At 36.7% G+C, this 22,758-nt stretch overlaps 2 protein-coding genes across 3 annotated transcripts; one reads left to right on the top strand and one right to left on the bottom strand.

Annotated features, from left to right (window-relative positions):
• The first annotated feature begins 2,777 nt into the window (after positions 1 to 2,777).
• Positions 2,778 to 4,242, top strand: LOC128547531 (uncharacterized). Its single transcript, XM_053520518.1, has 2 exons — positions 2,778 to 2,980; positions 3,888 to 4,242. The coding sequence occupies exons 1-2, from the start codon at positions 2,778 to 2,780 to the stop codon at positions 4,240 to 4,242; spliced, it is 558 nt and encodes a 185-aa protein (XP_053376493.1).
• Positions 4,243 to 9,076: 4,834 nt separating this feature from the next.
• Positions 9,077 to 21,692, bottom strand: LOC128555287 (uncharacterized). Of its 2 annotated transcripts, none has more exons than XM_053537305.1 (2): positions 21,563 to 21,692; positions 9,077 to 11,074 (listed from the first exon to the last, which is right to left on the bottom strand). In XM_053537305.1, exons 1-2 carry the CDS (start codon positions 21,585 to 21,587, stop codon positions 9,519 to 9,521), a joined length of 1,581 nt encoding a protein of 526 aa, XP_053393280.1. In that variant the 5' UTR covers positions 21,588 to 21,692; the 3' UTR covers positions 9,077 to 9,518. The 2 variants fall into 2 exon arrangements, with proteins under 2 accessions (XP_053393280.1, XP_053393278.1); XM_053537303.1 differs by lacking the exon at positions 21,563 to 21,692 and adding an exon at positions 11,861 to 12,119.
• Between the last annotated feature and the right edge of the window lie 1,066 nt (positions 21,693 to 22,758).

Here is a 22,758-nt window from a genome sequence, read left to right as displayed (position 1 = left end):
AATGTTAAAGTCACCAATGTTAGAATTTTGCTGGTCAAAGGTCAAGGTCTCCAGTTTTTAGTTCTGCTGGTATCCGATGTCAATGTCACCAAATATTCCCGATTCGCTGGTCAAAGTTCAATGTAACCAGTGTTCTAGTTTCGCTGGCCCAAGGTCAAGGTCACCACTGAATGTTTTGAAATTTGTAGTCGGCCTATATCTTCTATATTTATTAAACTTTGGCTGAATGTTCCGCTCACAAAGAAGACATGCACAACCTATGTCAAATTGCACCAGTACCAAGTCAAGGTCAGGTCATTATACAGAAACTAAACTTATAGCATGCTTCGTTACTAAAGAATTACAGAATTTATTCTAGCTATTAATACTGCATATATTGTTTCTGCAAAGGACGGCACGTTTTTCAAATACTTATGTACGTCATTCTGATTTCTGAAACATGAACTTTCGTAGTACCTCAGTTCTTACATTAGGTTTACATGTACTGCTTTAAAGCTTGACAATACGGAACTGATAAATACATATTTGACGGGGGATACCAACCAAACAATTTGTTAAAATGACTGCATTGCTTTATATTGTTAAAACGTTATCTTAGCTTTTCCAGTCTTTTCAAATCATGATGAACAAAGTTTTCGTACAATATGATGCAGAACGTATGTCTTTATTAAAGATCAAGATAGTTGGGTGAAATATTTGATAACCTTCAAACCCCTAGAAGAATACGTGGACAACAGTAAAGTGAGATAAGGTCATGCATGTAGCATTTCACGTCCTTTCAACACCTTTTAAACCATTTAGTAAAGTGAGATAAGGTCATGCATGTAGCATTTCACGTCCTCTCAGCACCTTTTAAACCATTTGAAGGGCTATGAGTATCAGAGAGCATGGTACAAATGTTCTTGACAGTGGAACGATATATAGAATACTACTTTTAGCCGTAAGTGCTTATGGTCAGAAACATATGAAAGGTCAAATATCTATTGCACAGTTTACACAGTGTCATAATTTTTTCTTGTTTAATGTATTCAGAACAACTACATGTTTTTATTTAAATGTATTAAAGAAATTAGATGAACAGCAAAACCAAAATAGCTGAAAGGGGAATATACAATATTTGGCATGTACGATTTAGAAAGAGTTTAATGAAAAATATAAAAAGGGTAAAAAAGTATGAAAATCGTACTAAAGAATAAAAAGAACAAAAACAAAAATATGGAAATTTAAATATCATCAACTTACTTAAACGGCAGCCATTATGGGCACAGTGATGTCATCGTTCTTTCCTTTTATAGGCATTACCAAATATGGTATTTATTGCAAGACTGTGTTAAAAACAATTGACCAGATAGTATACACATTTGCACACAAACTTCGGTTCATTTTCAAAATATGAAAGCATTTGATGAGGAGTTGGACCTGATGATGGAGACTGTTCTGGTAGGGAAAGCCGACAATAAACTGCACATGATGTCTGAGATCATCTACACATTCGGAAAGGAACGGTTTGGGTTACAAAAGGCAAATAAAAAGAAGCAAGGAGTCAGCGGAAACAGAAGATTGCAGAAAATTTTCAAGCTCAGGGGATATCGCAGACGTTTGAAAGCCAGCTACACGTGTATAGAGGAAAGTAAAATGCAAGCTCTGGTTCAACTGAGAAATGACATACGTAAGGAGATACAGAATCTCCGGAGAGCCGAGAATCTGCGCAAAAAGAGGCACGAGAGACAGAGAAAGAGAGCCCAGTTCACCAAGAGTCCCTTTCAATTTGTGAAGCGCTTGCTAGGTGAAAAGAAGACAGGCAAGCTCCAGTGCACAAAGGAAGAGGCTGACAAATACATCAAAGACATGTACAGTGACAGCAATCGCCACGAGGAATTGGGCAGATGAGAGAAGTTGCTCACATCGGAGGAACCAGCGGGAAGCGTACGATTGTGCAGAACCGAGGTTGCAAAAAATCAGGGACATTGTGAAGAAAGCCAGAGCGTCTTCAGCACCATGGCTAAATGGAGTTCTGTACAGAGTGAGCAGGAACTGTCTCAAGATCTTGCTCCGGTTGTGGAAGCTGATAAAGACCATGTGGAGGAAAGGAGAATTTTGCAGAGAATGGTTGAAGGCGGAGGGTTGCGTTATTCCCAAAGAAGAGAATTCTTCAAGCCTTGGCCAATTCAGGACCATATCTTTACTCAACGTTGAAGGTAAGATTCTCCTTGCAGTCCTTGCTAGAAGAATGACTTCTTATCTGCTGAAGAACAAGTATATAGATACAGCTGTACAGAAGGGAAGAGTACCAGGTGTGTCAGGGTGCGTCGAGCACACCAGTGTCATCACCCAGATTATCAAGGAGGCACGAGTGAACAAGGGAGACATTGCTGTAATCTGGCTCGACCTAGCCAAATGCATATGGATCAGTTCCGCACCAGCTGATACAAAAGACTCTGCAGCTGTACCACATACCTGTGAGGTTTCAACAAATGCTACAGCATTACTTTGATGGCTTCACACTGTGATTCTCTACAAGAGACATGAACACTGATTGGCAGAGAATGGAAGTAGGCATCGCAACTGGGTGGACAATATCAGTGGTATTGTTAGCCGCGGCCATGAACCTGATTGTGAAGTCAGCAGAGAAGACCTCCAGAGGACCAAAGATGGTTTCAGGGACTATTCAGCCACCAACAAGGACATTTATGGACGATATGACCGTAACTGCAAAGTCCTATGTCGAAGGAAAGTGGATGCTGCAGGACATTTGAGAAATCATCCAGTGGGCCAGGATGCAGTTCAAACCTGAGAAATCGAGGAGCTTGGTCTTGAGGAAAGGGCAGATGCAGGAGAGCGCCAGATATAGAATCAAGGGTCAGCTCATACCTACTGTCAAGGAGCGTGCAGTAAAGTCTCTAGGAAAATGGTTCCGGGAGTCGCTTAATGATAAGCAGAGCATACAAGACCGCATGACTCAGATGGAAGACTGGCTGAAGCAAGTTGACAATTATTGATTGCCAGGAAAATTCAAAGCCTGGATCTACAAGCACGGCATCCTATCACGCTTACTGTGGTCACTTTTGGTCTACATTGTACCATCATCAACAGCGGAAGCAATGGAGAGGACCATAAATTCCATTCCTTTCTCAGAAGATGGATGGGCGTGCCCAAGAGCTTTACCAGTCTAGGACTGTATTGTACGGGGAGCAAGTTGCAGGTGCCATTAAAGTCCTTAACAGAGGAGTACAAGGCCACAAAGGCCCGCCAAGTTATTATGCTCCGGGACAGTGGGGATGAGACGGTTCAAGAGGCAGGTGTCCAGGTCAACACTGGAAGAAAATAAAAAGCTGACAAGGCAGTGAGTGAAGCGGAGGCCCGTCTTGGCACAGTGACATCGTTGGAAGTGTCGCACAAGGAAGACTGGGGTTTGGGTACATCACACGCTCACGTTGGAGCAAAGCCAGTGAAAAGGAACGACGTACCCTAGTGCAGGATGAAGTCCGCCGAATGGAACAAGAGGCCAGGCTCAACAAAGCTGTAACCCTGAAGAAGCAAGAGAAATGGATGAACTGGGAGGGAATACAGCAAAGGAAACTGACATGGAGTGACATCTGGACCCTGGAAGGCGACAGGCTTAGTTTTCTTCTTAAGTCTGTCTACGATGTGCTCTCTATCCCGGCAAACCTAAAGACTTGGGGCCTATCCGAGATTCCAGACTGTAATCTCTGTGGCAGACCAGCGAACCTGGAACACGTACTGAGTTCGTGTAGGACAGCCCTGTCAGATGGCAGATACAGAAGGCGCCACGACAAGGTTTTGTCATCCATAGCAGAGCACTTGGACCAGGTAAGGTGTGCACAGAAAACGGTTAATTAAGGCCCATCATTCATTTCCTTCGTCAGAGCTGGACAAGAGGGCAGAGGAGCCAACAGTGCTAGTGGGATCCTAGGAACTGCAAGTGACTGGAAACTGGAAGCAGACCTAAAGAAACAGCTCAAGTTCCCACAGGAGATCACCGTAACTCACCTGAGACCTGACGTGGTACTATGGTCAGCTTCAACGAAGCAAGTCGTCATGGTGGAACTGACAGTACCATGGGAAGAAAGGATTGAGGGGAGCTTTGAAAGAAAGCTCATAAAGTATCAGGCCCCACAGACAGCTGCATGGAGAGAGGTTGGAGGTCATGGTGTTTTCCTGTGGAGGTGGGCTGCCGAGGATTTCCGGCATAATCACTGTGGCGCACATTCAGTAGACTAGGGATAACCGGACAGTCACGAAAGAGAGCGCTATCGGCTATCGCCCGAGAGACTGAAGCTGCCTCTTTGTGGATCTGGCGGAAGAGGGAGGAACTGTGGATTGGTGGCCAAGCATAGACAAGAGACAGTCAGCCACCGAAACTTGGCAGATGAGACAGGGGTAGCAGAAGCTTACTATCTCCAGGCTGAAAACTGATCACTTCCGGTCGGCGCAACATAGGAGGACGTTGTGGGTAAGCGCCGAAACGTCCGATTAAAATGGAACCCACCTGATGATGGAGATGGTAGCAGCCATCAGTGCTGTATCTTATAATTCGTTTTTAATATTCACTGATACACCATATTTGGTAATGCCCATATAAGGAAACAATGATAAGCATTGTGTCACTGTGCCCAAAATGGATGACGTTTCATTACAAAGATGGTATTCAAATGGCTGTATCTTTTTGCTTGTCGTCCGATTTTGATACACTTTTTCGTAAGTGCTATCATTTCACCTACTCTAGAAATGTTACCAAATGTTGCATATTCCGCTTTAAATCTTGTATGAACTAAATAAACTTATTAACTAAAACGCACCGAATATTTTACGTATAACTCGCACGCTTAAGTCTTGCTCATCATGTTAAAAAAAAACATAAAGAGGTGTCATTCGAAAAGAGATTTATAGGTTTCAACTGCATGTCGAAAATTTTGGCATGGAGACATAATTATAAAAAGGAAGATGTGTTTAGTAATGACTTACATTTTTTGGCTAAATATCGCACAGGGAATATTAGGCTATCATATTATGAAACAGGTCGCTGTAGAAATATACCCCTCATTTAAAACAAGATGCTTATTCTGCGTGAATGATATTGGGGATGAATTTCAGTTTGTCACAAATTTTAGACATTTTTGTAATAACATGCAGCCGTATTTGAAACCTACGTGTTTTAGGCCACCTATCAATCTCTGCTATTATCTTGTCATCCAGCTGAACTAAAAAGTTCTGTTTATCTGTCGAAAAACGCTCAAATTTACAAAAAGCAGTTATTAGATTTTATTATAACTGTATTCTACACGAAATTCCCTAATATTAATGACGTTTGTCCTCGATTAAATGATGAAATAATTCAGATATTCAGTTTTGCTTGTTAATCCTGCCACGGTGTATGGTCATTCCTAAATCGGAGGAAAGTTCAAGAATTTAAACGTCAAATATTGGAAATATTTGGTAAAAAATATAGATTTAGAAGGAAAGATTGAACATGTGAAGATAAAAACACCAGAAAATTAATTAAATTGTATTGTCCACGGAGTGTCAGAGTGGTATAAGATTACGCTAACTGTGTTATTCAGTCATAAATCAGCGGTTATACGTCGATCGTAATAATTTCAAGAGAGTATAGCCTGTGTGAATTATTTAGGTACGACGTATAACCGCCCATCGTGTATAAATAGTGTCAAAACACGGTTTTGCTATAAATTATTTCGATTCTAATACGTATTTTATTGTGAAATTTATATCAAATATTATAGAACTGTTTCTTCGCGGATGTTTGGCGCCAAATGGTAGGTCGTCACGCTCCTTTGTTTATACACGCCTGGACCGGAAATGGTAATACGACTTGCGGAACAGTTCAATTAGAGCGCAAATGATGGCGAATTATTCTGCACAACCTACCATTTGGCGCCATACATCAGCGAAGAAACAGTTCTACCACATTTGATCTAAATTGTACTATAAAACACGCATTAGAACCGAAATGATTTATAGCAAAACCGTGTTTTAACACTATTTATACACTTAGGCGGTTATACGTCGTTAAATATTTGATCAAGTTTGGAAGCGCTGTTTCTCGATGCGTACATGGCGCTAAATATCACTTCAAAAAAACATCAAACATAATATTTCATGATTATTAAAGCATTGCCTATTGCTAGTCATATTAGAATATAAGATTCTTTCACTGGCTGTAGGTGTAGATGGGAATATCCGGCCTGGAGGGTAACTGTTCAAGGCGGTAACGAGGCTCCCGACGAGTTACCGCGTAAACAGTTACCCGAGAGCCGGATATTCCCATCTGCATCTACAACCAGTGATAGAATCTTTTTCTTGCATACCATATTCAAGAAATAATTTCAAAAATAAAACCAAACAATGACATTCTTTTTAGAACTATTTACTTACAGCACCGTATTTAAACAAAGCGCGGGAAATCAACGTAGCTAAACAGGAAAGACGTCATTACGTTTCAAAAACAAAATAACAATTTTGTTTTGTCACTTACAGCGTAACGTTATGTAGTTTTAACAAGTTATTGGATTTTTATTCCGTTTTATGAAATAAACTCTTAAATTACTAGATATCTACACAAATCATCTACATATATGTAGTTTGCAATACGTCATTTACATTACGAGCCCGGGGTGTAAGATGGAGTTTTTTAGCACCGGTGAAAATACCGGAAATCCCCGTCTGGTATGCAAGAATATTTACATTCGCCCTATTCTTTTCAATGGCAAAGAATGACGTTCATTTGTTTGAACAGCAAAAGGAAAGGCGCGAAAGTTACGTCAACGCTGCTTAGTGATAACGGGCCGCTGTTTTGACGACGTCCGCGTATAGTCAGTGAGAACGTTCCTTAGATGATGTCGAAGTTGTTCCGTCTGGTGAACAGAATGGTCAGGAAGCTGATTTTAATGTTAAATGCAACAAAATGTGTGCAACATAAAATCAAATCTTGTTTACAAATGGAAAGGAAATACAATGTAAATATAAGAAATGAAACTTTTTTTTCGGTGTTCATGTGAAATGAACGACAGAATAGGATCGGCAAATTAAGCGCGACTCATGGATTTGCCGATCCTATTCTGTCGTTCATTTCGCATGAACACCGAAAACAATATTTCATTTCTTAAATATCGCATACTTGTATGTTTGTTTGAAGTGTTTTTGAAAGTTTTATAATTGACAATAAATTTTGATTTTTTTTATACCACATATTTCTATTTTTTCTTAAAACTCAGCTTTTTTCCTTTAAAAAGTGTAAATATCACGTCTCCACTTGCAGCGTATCTATCTAATTTTCAGCTTGCACTGTGCTACGTATAGTACCGTTTTGAAAGGCACACAGATTTGTTCATACATAGGACAAAGGAGGTATCCCATTCGTTTTTTTTTTATGTAAATCGGTATTAGACAACGTTTTCCTCGTTTTAGGAATGCTTTATTGCACCATAAAGGATTATTAGAATACAAACAAAGTTGCTCAATTTCCTGTTAGATATTGATTCAGCGCAGATGTTTATTTATGTCATTAGTTTGCCTTTCGCAAATACACTTTCCTCTGTCTTGAACACTCCGCTAGCCTGATTTATCCTTATTGCTTGTGCCATTTTATTATTCTCTTGCTACTAAGGACTGACTAATCTCTGAAAATACTGCCAACTCTGTAAGGCAAGATACGCCTTACATAGAATGTTGTTTACCAATATCCAGTCTAGTTGCAATTAACAAGTTGTATTGTTGGAGAACTGGTAATTATAATACGCACGTGTCTCGTATGCACTTGTCTGTTTTAGGATGAAAACGAAAAGTGAATTAGATACCATTTTCGAAGAATTTGCTATGCTGAAAAGAAAATTTTTGATAGCTCTATCATTTTATCTAACTATAAGACGCTGCTCTTCCTATGTCCATATTCACACATGAAGCTACAATTATACTGTTCTCCTAAAATAAAATGTGCCGGTGACTATCGTGAATAAACGGGAAAAACGTATACTAATTGGAAGCTAAAAGCTTTGAACAAAGCGCAGCCAAAGAAACATCACGATAGCTTCGGACGCATTTACTTTGCAAAAGAAATATATGTGTGATACTAGCCTGGGAAGCTGGTGATAATTCGTGCCTTGTTAGAGGAAATCATACCTAATATCTATGCAATAAAGATCCAACTAAATTTGCGCTAATTAGTGTTAACTGGCATTCACTGAGTTCCTGCTATTGTCAATTTGCAGAAAGAAAAGGAAAAAGAAAAATTGTCAGACTGGATTCTCGTGTTGATACCGTAATAAGTCCTTTACAAGTTTCGTAAAATAAAAAAAGTACACAGGAATTGATCAAATTCGAAGTTTTTCGACAATGTTAATGTATAAAAATCTTTTTCGAAAACAACAAACCAAGTGACGTACTTTTTCCGTTACCTTCCGTCTGACTTTGGACGTATCTATACGACTTGCCTCAGACTGATATACTGCAGTGTGTACGTATCAAATGAAAGACAGCATGTTTAAAGGGACAACTTGCTGACCGCTCTTTTTCGAAACTTTTTATAAATAAAATTATGCGTGACTCATTTATATCATACTTTGTATAATTTATTACTTTGACAGCTTAAAAAGTAAATTAATTCGTAAATATTTTAACAAGGAGCTGCGTTTTCAAAAACGCAAAATCATGCCCTGGGTGAATGACCAAATATGTTGCTCTCTGAGGTTAAAGATCATATGAAGGTCACTGTCATCTATATATAGGTCAGCTTGTAGGACTTGCCACAAGGTTTGTTGAGCGTGAGTATGAACTAAATTGGATCTGGACTGTAGGATCAGAAATGTTGTTTATTAAGATTTTAAGTTTGTAGGTGAAGGTCATGTGCCTGGGGCATTAAAATGAACCTTATTAGCGGGACGAATGCTATCTTTTACGAGAGTCGTAACTTAAGTCTGTTACAATTTTTAATAAAACCTGGATGTAACGGCATTTTTAGTTAGCATATCTGGTTAATTATTTTCAGCGGCAGGTTTCTTTGACTGCATTGTGTTGTTTCAAAAAAACAAATCTATCCAAATAAAGATACAGTTATTTTATTCGAAACAGGTAGATATGGATGGTTAAGTTTCCGTTGGGAACAAATGTGAAGGTTTGAGCAAAGTACAAAAAATGTACATGTTTATGACAAAGGTATAAAATTGTGAATACTATCAATAACATTTATAACACAGTTTAGGTTTCTACATTTTCGCTCATCTGGTGTAACGACTTTCCCACTCTTAACCATACAACAGACCCTGTACATAGCGAAAAACAACTGGAAAAATACAGGTTGCCGCTAGACTAATACCTCAAAGTAGTCTTCAAATGTAATGTAACTGTACAAGCTTATAATGGCGAGCGTAGAGAATGGAGAAACAACGGCGGTGCTTACGTAGTATAGTTTGAACACAACGGGGTAGTTTCCGGTCCTTTAACTTGTCTTTGAAGTTAACGACTTAGCTATGTTAACAGTTCCTTTAATCTGAAAGGTTCTCCTCAAAAAGATCAATTTCATTTACTCGCTTGCTTAAGTCAATATCTTGGAATCCAAATGAGTCTATCGAAGGGGAATTTACAATGTCTTTTTCTACATCTGCTGGCCAGTGAAATACTTTCGGCTTTTCACTGCTAGTGTTTGGCGCCACTAAATAAATAGTTTCTGTTGGGCTGGATAATCCGCTTGGAAAAGATGGTTCATCGAGTGATTTTGAACGTTCAAACAGTAAGTGCTCCCCTGCTTCCGGTACATTAGGCTCTGGTGTCATTCTGTGAAACATATCCCCTAATGCAGAGTCGTTGCTGACGTTTGAATATATTGAAAACGCTGGTGTATTTAATGAATTGCGGCTATGGGCGAGTGACACAGCCTCACTCGTCATAGATTGGCGGCTGTGGGCGAGTGACATAGCCTCACTCATTATAGACTGACGGCTATGGGAGAGTGACGTTGCACCACTCTTCAAATTTGATCCATTTCTGTTAATAGATGAGACGATTCGCTCAATGCACTTGGTGTGATAAAGGTCATGGTAAACCAAAGCTGTGCCGTATTCTATTTCTATGATTTTATTTATGTCCACTTCTCGTCTGCCACAGGTGTCATGAGCTTCACCTACTGAATGTATGTGTCCGAAAGAGTTCACGTGTAGAGCAGGTGCTTCTTCTCTTGTTTCAGTGCTAACGACTGTGGAATTCAATAGCAGCTTGACCGGACTTTTTCCCAATATATTTGGATGTAAAAGGTTATTTGAATTCGATTCAGAATTCAGATGTTCTACATTGTTTTCTGTCTCTAAGTTTCCATGTGATACGGGTTTCCCGTTTTCTCCTTTCGTCAGTTCGAATCCTAAATCACGAACGTAAACAATATTTAAGTCTAACATAATTGCCAGTCGAAGTTGGTCTTTATACGGTGAAGCTCGCGCAGAGATTTCATCAATTAAAAAAACGAAAACATCTGTTTTTGGTAGCCATCGATTGCATTCTGGGTAATCCGAGGGCGAAGTACATCGGACCGAAAATTCTCTGCACAAATCAACAAGCATGCGATGCCACAATCCGTTATCCACGTGCCCGCAGACGAAAACATGTATGGGTTTATTCCATTGAATACAGTCTTCATCATTTTCGACATGTGAAATCAAAATTTCAGGGACAAAGACTAAATTGTCATCTATATCTGTGTCAGTAGAATGCGTTTTGTCGACTTCGTCATCGTCCTGACAAATGTCTGTTTTGGGTTTCAAATTGTTAACATCCCTTTTCATACCACTGCTGTCTTTAAATGACAGTCTAGAATCAATGTCATGAATTCTTTCACGCGACCTCCGCTTCAAAGGTTTTGAGTTTTGTTTATTAAGCTCGGTTGTTCTGTTAGTCGTCTGCTGACGTTCAGACATCCGTTCGCCGGCGTCGCGGTATATTGTCAGGGGCGATCTCTGAGGTTTGAAAATATGCGGTACCGTTGGTAATCTCCGATGTTGGGGCGTCAAACGGTCTGTTCGCTTTTCCATCATATTGCTGACATTATCGTCTGAAATAAAAACAAATATGTTTACAGCATTTGGTCTGAAAATAACCAGCACTATTTTGTTTCTATGGGTAAACATGATTACTGTCCTGACTTTAACTAGAAAAACATTTATATCACGCAGCCAAACGATACAAATATCATGTCTGAAGTTGTTAACTTTCATATTTTCGAAGAAAATATAGTATTGATTTAGCAAAACGAGGACGAAATTTATTTTAGAAAAACTTCATAATAATCTTGATTTGTAAGAAATCTAAAATTCTAAAAACATGATTATCTGAGAGCAAACTGAGAAGAACGACGATACTATATTTTTACACCTTACTATCGTATAGACCAGGCAATTATCCTTACCGAAAGATAGGAGAGTTCAGATTTAATTCTTGATATGTGTGTAATTTTATTCTTTATCACATGCCTTTGTACATTTAGCGTCATAATTGCTCAAGTTCACACAAAAAATATTTCCGTACGTGTTAAAATATACTTGTAAAACCTAGACCTGAATATCGAATACATTTTAGCAGGCTTTTTACCATTTTCAGTGATTCACTATCATTTTAATGACGGCCGAAAAACTTATGCATTAAATAAGCTGTTGTCGTAAGCACTAGACTATGCGATAAATGCGGACTGGCATTAGTACATTTGTAAAAACATAAACAAAAAAAAAGTGCAAACATTTCTACGTTTACATGTATTCTGAACTGGTATATCACATAAATATTCAATTAAAGCCAGCCAAACCAAATAACTTGCTCTTTTATGAATGAAATCAAATTTTACCTTCGGCAGTTTTCCTATCCCTTTTGTAACTAAACAGGTTTTGAATTTTCTTCCTCCAGTTTTTCATATTAGAGGATAAATATTCCAGTCCGCAAAATATTTATGTTATGCCTATTCATCAGAAAAACATTAAGTTTCCATCATCTAAATTATCCCAGAATAATGTATTAAAACATCCTTGCCCGTTATGTGAGACTTGTAATTTAGAAGTACTATTTATCCCTGCATTGCAGTGATATCGTTTTTCCCTGTTATTAGACTTGTGGCAATTGCCAGGAAACGGCTTAATGAGGTTTTATATCTCTTTTCATGCGCGTATTAGAATTCGCAGAAACCTAATCACGTCTGCCGACTGACGTCATCTTCACAGCATGCCATTAGGTGACCAGATTAAAAAAGAGCTGTTGTTGTTTTGCAGGACTTTGACGTTATTTGATTTGTCTTGTGAAATTTACATCAACTGTTTTCTGACTTAAGACGGCGACAGCTAAGACTAATTACATCCTGTGTCGTTACATTTTTTAAAAATTATTTACTGCTCTTGATCTGACGAAGCCGTATATGAATGGTATGACAGGAACCACTGCCTGAAGGTGCGGATCGAAATATCTTGCTCGAGGGTAACTGTTCAAGCGGCAACGAGGCTCTGTCGAGTTACCACAGAATCAGTTACCCTCGCCCGCCAGATATTTCTATCCACACACTCTACCAGTGATATATTTTTCTTCTTGCACACCATATTCTTCATATAATAGAAGAAATAAATTAAAAGGAAATGCTCATATTTTAAGCACTATATCTTATTATAGTAGCGTATGATTTTTTGCACACATTCAGTATAAATTAGAGCATTACATCATGTGAATCATCTTGAACCCCGGTCTGTAAGACGAGCTTTTCTAGCATCGGCAAACACGGGAATACCGGTAACCCGACTGGCATGTGCAAGAATATGTGCATATTAGCAATGGTCGTAGACTTCACAGACTCGGTGGTTGCAACGCCGCGTCAGTGTATGATTCGTCGCAGAAAAGATGGACAATTATGGCTTGATGGCGGTATTTCCGCCTTTTTATTTTATTTCTTTCATTTCCGAGTTTTACCTAATTTATTGCTTTTAACTTGAAACTGCAAGAGACAGAAACATTTGTTCTATGTACTATCTTCCAGCTGCAAGCAATCATATACAGTTTGACAAGGGAATGTCATTTTTTTGTAGAATTCCGAATACGAATGGTAGAAGTTTGTACAAGACGACCCCAGATTGTATTTGAATCATAGCGTAAGTATGACATATCCAAACAGCAACAATTTCTTCGTATTGCATGCATAAGAAAATGATTCCAGCGCAGAGAACTTCGGATACAATTACAAAGCGTTACGGTGTATCCGTTTTGAGCTTCTAGCTTAACTGAATATTGTTGTTTTTTTACTCGGGTTTCGACCATTTCATCACTTTAACATCAGACTCATCATACATAGTATCTTACAGCTTAATCTAATATATTTGATTACACAAACGAGTGTGCTAAATATCCCTGTTAACCGGACATTTAATAATAATTCTAACATGCTTGTCTTTATTAAAACACTCTTACGCTAGAATGACGTCACGTTAACGTGCTGTGACGTCAAAGTTTATGTTGCGACCAAGAAAGAGCGCTTCTATATTTTATCTACTGTTTTAGATTAAGGGCATATTAGAATCGAAATAATTTATAGCAAAAGAGTGTTTTAACACTATAAATTATACACTCGGGCGGTAATACGTCGAACAAATAATTTCACTCGGGCTGCGCCCTCGTGCAATTATTACGCCCGACGTATAACCGCCCATCGTGCATAAATAGTGTTAAAACACTCTTTTGCTATAAATTATTTCTTAATTAGTACAGTTTTTAAACAACGATAATAATAAAATAAAGTTTTAAAACGGGCGCTACTGCACTAATCTAAAAGGATGTAAATTGTTTAAACTTTGCTGATCAGAATAGATCATAACTATATAGAAGAGAATAAAGTAATAACAAATATCAAATCTCTGAGTATAGTATTGTAAAAGTAGACTGATATATCTAAAATGACTGAACGAATTGTAATATCTCGATAATTTGATTTTGTTGAAACAATAACCGCCAAAATCATAGAAATATGTGAAAGTGGTCAACTTTATGTTTAATCCTTACCCTGCCGCTTTTCTGTAATGAACGAGTCCATCTTTTAATTTGGACAGTACCATTGACTGTTTAAAGGGGTGCTTATCAAAAAGATACTGACTGAATGGCGAACTGATCGCAAAGACAGAATCAATCGGGTTCAGCATGATAAGGGTTAAATACATTAATATATTAATTTTATATAGGTACATCCGCTGATATTGGTGCATCAACTGATATTGGTGCATCCACTGATATAGGTGCACCAACTGATATTGCAAGATAACAATGGGATAACATCAGGTTATTGTGATTCTTTTATAATACCTCTTAGAACATCAGTATACGATAATATAAGTCATTTCAAGTTGTAATGAACAGGTTATGGTATAAAAATCACTGTTATAGTATCATGATTTTAATAAACGGCTTTTCTTCAGCGAGTGTTTATAAGGTAAAAACACTCATTTATTTATGCAGCAAATTAATGGTTAATTATACAATGCTAAACACGATATTATGTTAATTTTACGTAGCATGTGAAACAGATTGAGCCAATACTAAATTTAACTATGCCAATATTAGAAAATCAAGACCGAGAAAAGAGGTCCATTACGGGATTCAAGTATTTTGATTGGATAAATTGAGGAGCCTATGTAAAGTTAAAACACAGTATTATCATTAATCAAGAGATTTCGTATTGGCCTTATAAGTTGTCCTCTGGCAGTCTCACCCTTTGGCCTTGGGCCAATACAGCCATCCTCAGACACACAATAAAACCAATATAATCATTTCTAGTCTTCTAAAACCACTCAGAAGGTTTTGCAGAAGGTTTTGACAGTAACATGAACTATAATTGTTTATGTTGTAATTCTCGTGATATTGAAGACGAGTTTCATTTTATTTTTATCTGTCCTTGTTTTGCTGATCGTAGAAAAAAGTATATTAAGAAATATTATTACCATATACCATCTATGTTTAAGTTTATAGAATTAATGGAAAGTACAAATAAGACTATATTAAGAAATCTAGCAAGGTATCTTAACTACGCATCAGCTGTTAAATGTTGAAACATAATATGTTCTTCCTATGCATTTGATATTACTTGATATCATGTATAAATAATGTTACATGTATAATTTGTCATGTAACACGTGATTTGATTTTTACGTTATATTATCATTGTATACACTATCTGTATTTGATATGCATTATGTACAAGTCAAATAAAATATATGTTCTGTTCCGTTCTGTCCTGATCATTACAACTGACGTAACTGATATCATTAGTTTTCGTAGTGAATACATCTCTTTAGTCGTGATAGCAAAAGATGTATTCAGTTTTTAACTGACATTTATAAATTACATAAAAGGCAATCATTAAGAATTTCTTCTAGAATGTTTTCGTACCTTTCAGTTTATAATCTAAGGGAAACAACCAAACATCGGATACTATTTGACAGGTAAAGGTAATTTGAAATATCCGTAAACATGTTTGAACAATCTGTAGGTACGTAACCTGTCTCTTCCTCGAACAGAAGGGCCAGCTTCATTCTGGCTCCTATACATTAATAAAAACATTCATATTTTCTTAGATAATGTACTTGTACAAAAGTTGCAACATATTTATATTGGCTATAATTATTACTTGTAAGTTAAAATTGCCGATTCTTACATATAACAACAAAGCCTAAAATTCTTTCCATTATTTAAAAGGTCATCGATGCCACAGATGGACTACAAACATCCCTTGTGTCACATGATTGGGCTTCCAAGCAAACTTGCCATTAAGGACACCGTTTGCGCGTATATTTACCGTCGCAAAGAAAGAAACGCATTGCTTGCGACTGATTAGCATATATACACAAAATGGCTTTGTTCCCCAAATGACGTACAGTAAGCACCATCATTGATTCTAGGCCTATGCGTACTGCCATGAACATTTAATTTGCCCAGGTTCGATGTATTGTAGATGATAATACATGTACATTTATATTTGAATACCCAACTCAGCCACATTTAAGTTCTTCACCATATGATAAGTACATGTAAAAAAGTTCCAGCTAATTTCTTATGTACACATGCTATTGTTCGATCACTTTATTATACATAAACCTTAAAAACATTTCAAACTGGTCGTACACAACCCGTATACTATGGGGATTACAGTACTCACTGCGGAAAATTAAACAAAATTTTATAGAACTTGATTAAGATAGAATATACTGCAAAGATCAAAAAGCATAATGAATGTCTGATGACCGACCCATCTACAGTAAGTCGCTTTGATCGTGCTGTGACCACTCTAGAATGGGACTCCGTACAACCTACAAAGATGACGAAGCCCACGGTGAGTGGAGTTTTGCCTTATAGCTTGCATAGACGTGTCCTTAAAAATGAAACTCTTGTTGCTTTGATTCCAGACAAGTTATTGAGTACATGATGTTCTGATACCTCGGACTGACCCTATTTATAAATTATTCCAAGTGGCGTATAAGCTTTACACAATCTAGTATTTTGTCTCTTATGTTAGAGCTTTTCTAAGCGGGGACTTCTTTTATTTACATCGACTCGTCCAACTAGTTGCAAATAGGTTAAGTGTGAGGTTGGCATGTCCCGAATGCGTTTAAATCTTCCAGTTACATATGTTCCTGATCGTTCAAAGGCGGTGCCCCTTGTTGTCCGTTTCGTTTTACATGATTGTTATGTATATTGTTTTACAACGTGGCGGTGTAATTCCATTTACCCACCCTTTTATACTCCCCCTTTTTTAAACCCCTTTTACTCACCCGCCCCGCCCCCTCCCAACCTTTACCCCGTCCCCATTTTATGTATTCTTCAAAATTTACTTTTTGATTAGTATTTGAAACAACCCGTTTGATATAATTTATCATTCAACTACACTACTTGCAGGGAGAGAGTTTTTAAAAAAGCTTATAGCTTTCTACTCAATCCTATATGTTTGTACATTTAACAATTTACTGTAACAGATGTAATTATGTCAATAAAATACTGTTTAAACCAATTTCTACTTGCAGTTGACCTGCTTTGCTATATTTGCCTCAGTGCTTCAAGGGAGTTACTCTTATCATTGCTATTTTTTCCGGAAATATTAGACAATTACAGTGCGCTAAACGAAGCCAGCAGAGTTTGGTCGGACAAGGAACCGGTTTCATTGACAAGTGTTTTGAGTCTGCACAACTGCAGCATGTATGTTTTACAGCTATCTTAAAGCCCTAGGTCTTGGCAGTTAGCCAATGGGATTTCTGTCCCCAACTGTGCTACTGTCCTTAAAGTATAGTTCCAGTAAAGAATTAATGGCACGACACAACGCACCAGATATGAAATTCAGGCGTCATTGTATTGAAAAATATTGACGTTTCCGGTACCATTGTAACTTAACGGTAAATAGAAACGAGTATGTAGTAAACTATAATACTAATAAAAGTTCGGGTTCGGTTCCTGACTTTTGTTTATTTCACGTTTGTAAAAATTAGTTTAGAACAAAAATCTGCGTTCTAAAGGTCATAACGCGACAAAACTTCAATTATAAAGAAATATCATTTTGGCCAAAGTCTGGCAAACACCTATTTTTATTATACTGCTTTCTGAATACTATATTATACGAATCGTAAAGAAAACTTAAGATTGAAAACATCATGCACATTTTCACATTGTGATAAAATAACGCATGACAATGGTACAATTTATGCAACTTACCATAACAAAAAATCAATATAAATTAAACAGAATCATTTGATTTCATCCTTACACCCTTCATCTCTTACAATTCTAAAAACAAGTATTGCTTTATGATAAAATCATTTTACCATTTTTGTAAAAACTATTGTATATTGTTATAACTTTAACTGGCATTACCTTTTTCATTATTATGATATTGGCAGAGTTTTCGCTATACCTGTGATTTATTTTGATTCTTATAATAATAATAATAATAATAATAATAATAATAATAATAATAATGGCGGTGATGATGATGATTCTTATTATTATTGTTGCCATTGCTATTATTATTTTACTTTCAATAAAAGAAAATTATTTTGCTTACATAGTAGTAATTCTAGGCATTTGATAGTTTGTTCACTCTACCCTAATGTCAGCCTAGCCGGGAATCGAAATGGAGTCCCCTCATACCGTAGCATGTAACATAAATCTGGCTGACATGGCAAACGACAACATCTTCTGACTTTTAACCCCTGTGTGTTGGCTTTGTGTACTGATATTTGATTCGGGTCATTTGTAAACCTTTCGAGCATGTTCAAATTATTTGTGCAGCAAGATTTAGGCGGTCAAACAGCCGGATACGGACGAACGGAGGGACGAAATCTAACAACAACCAGTCCCTCTATAATGACATACATAATTATGAATACAGTATCTAATTTTTGAAAGAATCATCAATGATCAAATTTTATCTCATTTTGAGGGTATTTTCAATGACTTTCTCGTTGCATTCAGACCTAAATACGGATTTCAGACAACCCTACTGAACTTAATTGAGGATTGGAAGCAGGCGTTAGACGAAGGAGACCATATGTGGCGGCTGTTCTCATGGATTTGCCGAAGGCTTTTGACTGCCTGTCACATGATCTCATAGTCCTCAAATTGAGAGCATATGGGCTGTCTGAAAATGCCTGTTTATTTGTCCTGCAGGAAACAGCAGGTTAAACTAGGCCAAACCCACAGTTCATGGATGGATACTATCAAAGGTGTGCTTCAAGGCTCAATCATTGGTCCTCTTAGTCTTTATAAATGATACATTTTATCTCATAGAAGAATCACAATTATATAATTATGCAGATGACAATACTTCACCATTTAGAAACAAAAAGGTCACTCAGCTTAAACACACAATTGAAAAAGAATGTAATATCTTTATTGAATTGTTTAATTTCAACCAAATGCAGGCCAATCCTGATAAGTTTTAAGCCATCTCTGTGGGAAAGAAGTAAACAAATACAGAAAAGCTGGAAAATCTACAGCATCGGGCACGATTTCGCCTCGAGTTGATTTGCTAATATTATATTTATCCAGAATTAGAGGAATTGCAATTGAAACTTTTAAAATTATTCACAAATCATCACCACCATATTTGCATGACCTTGTACAAACTAAAAACTAAAAACACCCTTTCAGATACCAAAACATTCTACATGTACCAACAGTCCGAACTACAACATATGGTAAGCGTTCTTTCAGGGTTAAGGCCACTCGGGTATGGAACAGCCTCCCAAATGACCTCAGGGTGAATTTTAGGGAGTTTGTAAGGCTGGTGCGTACTTGGAGTGGCCCAACCTGTAACTGTTCTATATGCAAAAGCCTGTAGTTATAGTCTCATCCCGGTAATCTGTCTTGCTTTCATCTTCCATTGCATGGATATAAATGTGCATTTTGATTTAGTTTTGTTCTAGTTTCTGGCTATTTTTATTTTCATTTATTGTTTGCTTTTTCTTTGCTGTAGTTTTGCTCTGCTGACAAAACTCTTAACTTGCATGAGATTTTACCACCTGTTTTAGTCCATAACATGTAACTGCTTTTATGATTGTGTTCATATTTTATATTTTAATAAATGTGCCTCATGTGTTTTGTTGCTTGCTTGTAATTTCTTTGCGGTTATACTGTAATTTAGGCATGTTTTAATTATAAATATGTACTAGTACTCTATAGTGAATAGATTGTGATATCAGATTTAATATGTATTCAAAATTTTAATAATTATGGAACCATATCTTTTTACGGGTGTTTGTTTGTTTTGTTTCAGAACTTGTTTTTGTCGGCAAATAGCTTTATAGCTATTGTTGTACTGTTATACCGTATCCGAGATAAAGTAAAGCTTCTTGCATCTTGTATCTTGAATAGGTGAGACATTTCTCACACATGATGATTATACGTAAAATTCACGCTAAAGTTATAACCCAGCCACACCCCTTTCCCTCCTCCATCCCCATAAGGAAATGTCAGGCACAAGTGGTCCTATCCTACTGCAGAACGACTTATCTTGATCGATAAGTGATACAAGGTCATCAGCAACCTTATAACCTCTGTTCTGTTGTTATGGTATGCAATACAAAACATGTCGCTTTAATTAATTTGTGAATATAAACTGAAAAGGATGACGTCATTTGTCAGACCATCAATGCTTCGTGACTAACCTCTTATGGGAGCACGTATATATAGATGGACATTTTACCAGATATGATTAGCACTTTAAAGGCTGCTATAATACTTTGCTCAGCATGTAGTAACTGGACAACAAATACTGGCATTAGAGGTCCTTTGTAAATGTGTGTCAGACTCATTTATCAATACATGGATAACATTATCAATCTACTTGCGAATGACATATGTTCATCCTTAGAAATGTATGAAAGGATTTGAGAACTTATTTTCAAGTGAGGGAGTTTTTAAAAAATGACTATCATATTTTCATAGAATTCTGTAACAACTGAAATTTACGTTATAAATATTTGATAAGTGGTACAATAAATGTCTAATGGGATATCTTAGCTGTAAGTCGATTAACACTTCAGTTAAGTTCTATTACCGCAAAACCTAATTTCATTAAATTGTCAATAAATGCATATTTGAATATATTGGCGCTTCAATAATCAGCCCGCCCACTAAGTTCAATTCTTCGAATCACAGGGTCGTGAGTTTGATCTCCGTGCTACGCGTATGAGACATTGTGTGGAGAATGCGCAGTTTGTATTGATACAAAAATCCAGGCAACAAACTGAAATAGCCTACTGTTGATCTAAAACGGAGTCAAACCAAAAACAAACAAATTATTGAAGGTCGATTAATGCATGAGTGCATGCCACTATGTATTTAATATTGTTTCACTTCTACGTATATTTTATGATAAAATACGTTTGGTATATTGGTATATATTTTATGATAAAATACGTTTGGTATATATTTTATGATAAAATACGTATGATAAAATACGTTTGGTATATATTTTATGATGAAATACGTTTGGTATATTAGGAAATTAAAGCAAGAGGAGAGAACACGTGCAAGGAACTTTTGTACTGTTTTAAAAAATTGTATGTAGTATATTAATAAGAATTTCAATTATATTTTTATGTAAGCTCAAATATTTCTCTTGAAGTTTCTACTAAACGCGTGGAAAGTATAATCATTTTCGAGACAGAAAAGTATCGCATGGTATTATGGTATTTATAAAAAACATTAATTCGAAATGTAGACGAGGATGGTTGCGCATTTTATCGACACAGCATGTCATTAAAATACTACCGTTGTCGAATGGCTTCTTGGTCAGAAGGCAAAACCATTACCCGAAGTCTGAAAGACCGAAGACTGATAGGTATGACTACTGACCGGCGAGCCATTCAACAAATGTTTAATATCATGTCATCAGAAATTAATTTTTGCAGATTCATTTTTAAATTTTGCCCTTATTAACCCAAAGTACATGTGTTTAACATATACCAGTCACATAGTACAAACTATGAACTGGCGATTTGTAATATAAAGAGGCATGTAACAAACATAATCTTACCACATTCGCAGTTATTCCCAGGCATCTTCGCCTACCAATAAAATAAACTACATGTACCTTCACAATATAAAACATGCTGAATGTCGGTCATAATTTGATTTTAATTGTTCACGTAAAATCTCAATTCTTTCCTTTCATCAAATGGAGAGAATCTGCTACATAGCATGTATGATGTACATCAGCTCTGGTTTCTATGGTAACATGAACACAGATATGACACGTAATATGAAACACATCGGTTGTTGCAGTGGTCGTCATACGAAATTTGAACTGTATGTTTGCGACTAATGAAAAATATCGTATTTCTAACTAAATGTCAATTTTCTTATATAAATGAGCCCTCGCAGATTTCTGCAGATCTCGACTTATTCTCTTGAAGCATGTAGGTTAATTATTAATTTGATAGAGTTTCAAATCATCAAAAAATGTTCGACAGTGGTTTTGTGTCATTATTTCAATATATGTAAAAGACTGTTCGACCGGAAGGTGACTGGGCAACGGACGCAACTGGATACTGGATAAGCGTGAACTGACTACAATCTCAATACAGTGATCGTTTTAATCCCGACAATCTCTACAAGTACGCAACATTGCGTGGCATTTTTTTTTCAACAGCTGTTAGTTGATATTCTCAATGCCCGGGCATTGAATTCAGATTGTATAAATTTACAAGAGAAATCGTTCATAAGGCAAGAAAATAACTTAATACAAAGCTGTAAATCTTTAACGATTTTAGGATTACCATTTGTGAATCGGGTTCGTTACTTGTCAGGCGAAACAAGATTAATGAAACACGCAAATGAACCGCATTATGTCTCCGGTTCGAAGACATTTAGCTCTTCATTTCTTCTCAGATAAAAAATTGTTACTATATGGCTGAACTGAGTAAACTTTGGGTGAGTCTGACGTAAATATTTTCGAATTTTAGCCAGTCTTTAAGTCATTTTGAATTCGGCATTTGGTATTTAATTAATGGTTATAAGTTAACTTCGTAACGTAGACGTATAAGGGGTTTAATATTCTACATGGCTAACTTATTATACAGTTAAATTTCAGTTATTTACTGTTTCTAATAGCGCGACCTTCGGAAATGAAATTATCTACAAAAATGGCCATGAGGGTATTAACTTAATTTGAAAGCTTTTACCCAGGATTATTATAATTACTTTGATAGGGACGATTTTTATGAACCACAG

This window comes from Mercenaria mercenaria, chromosome 1, assembly GCF_021730395.1.
Source record: "Mercenaria mercenaria strain notata chromosome 1, MADL_Memer_1, whole genome shotgun sequence".
Lineage (NCBI taxonomy): Eukaryota > Metazoa > Mollusca > Bivalvia > Venerida > Veneridae > Mercenaria > Mercenaria mercenaria.
Note: the sequence above shows the minus strand (reverse complement) of the source record. Positions and strands in the feature narration are given on the sequence as shown.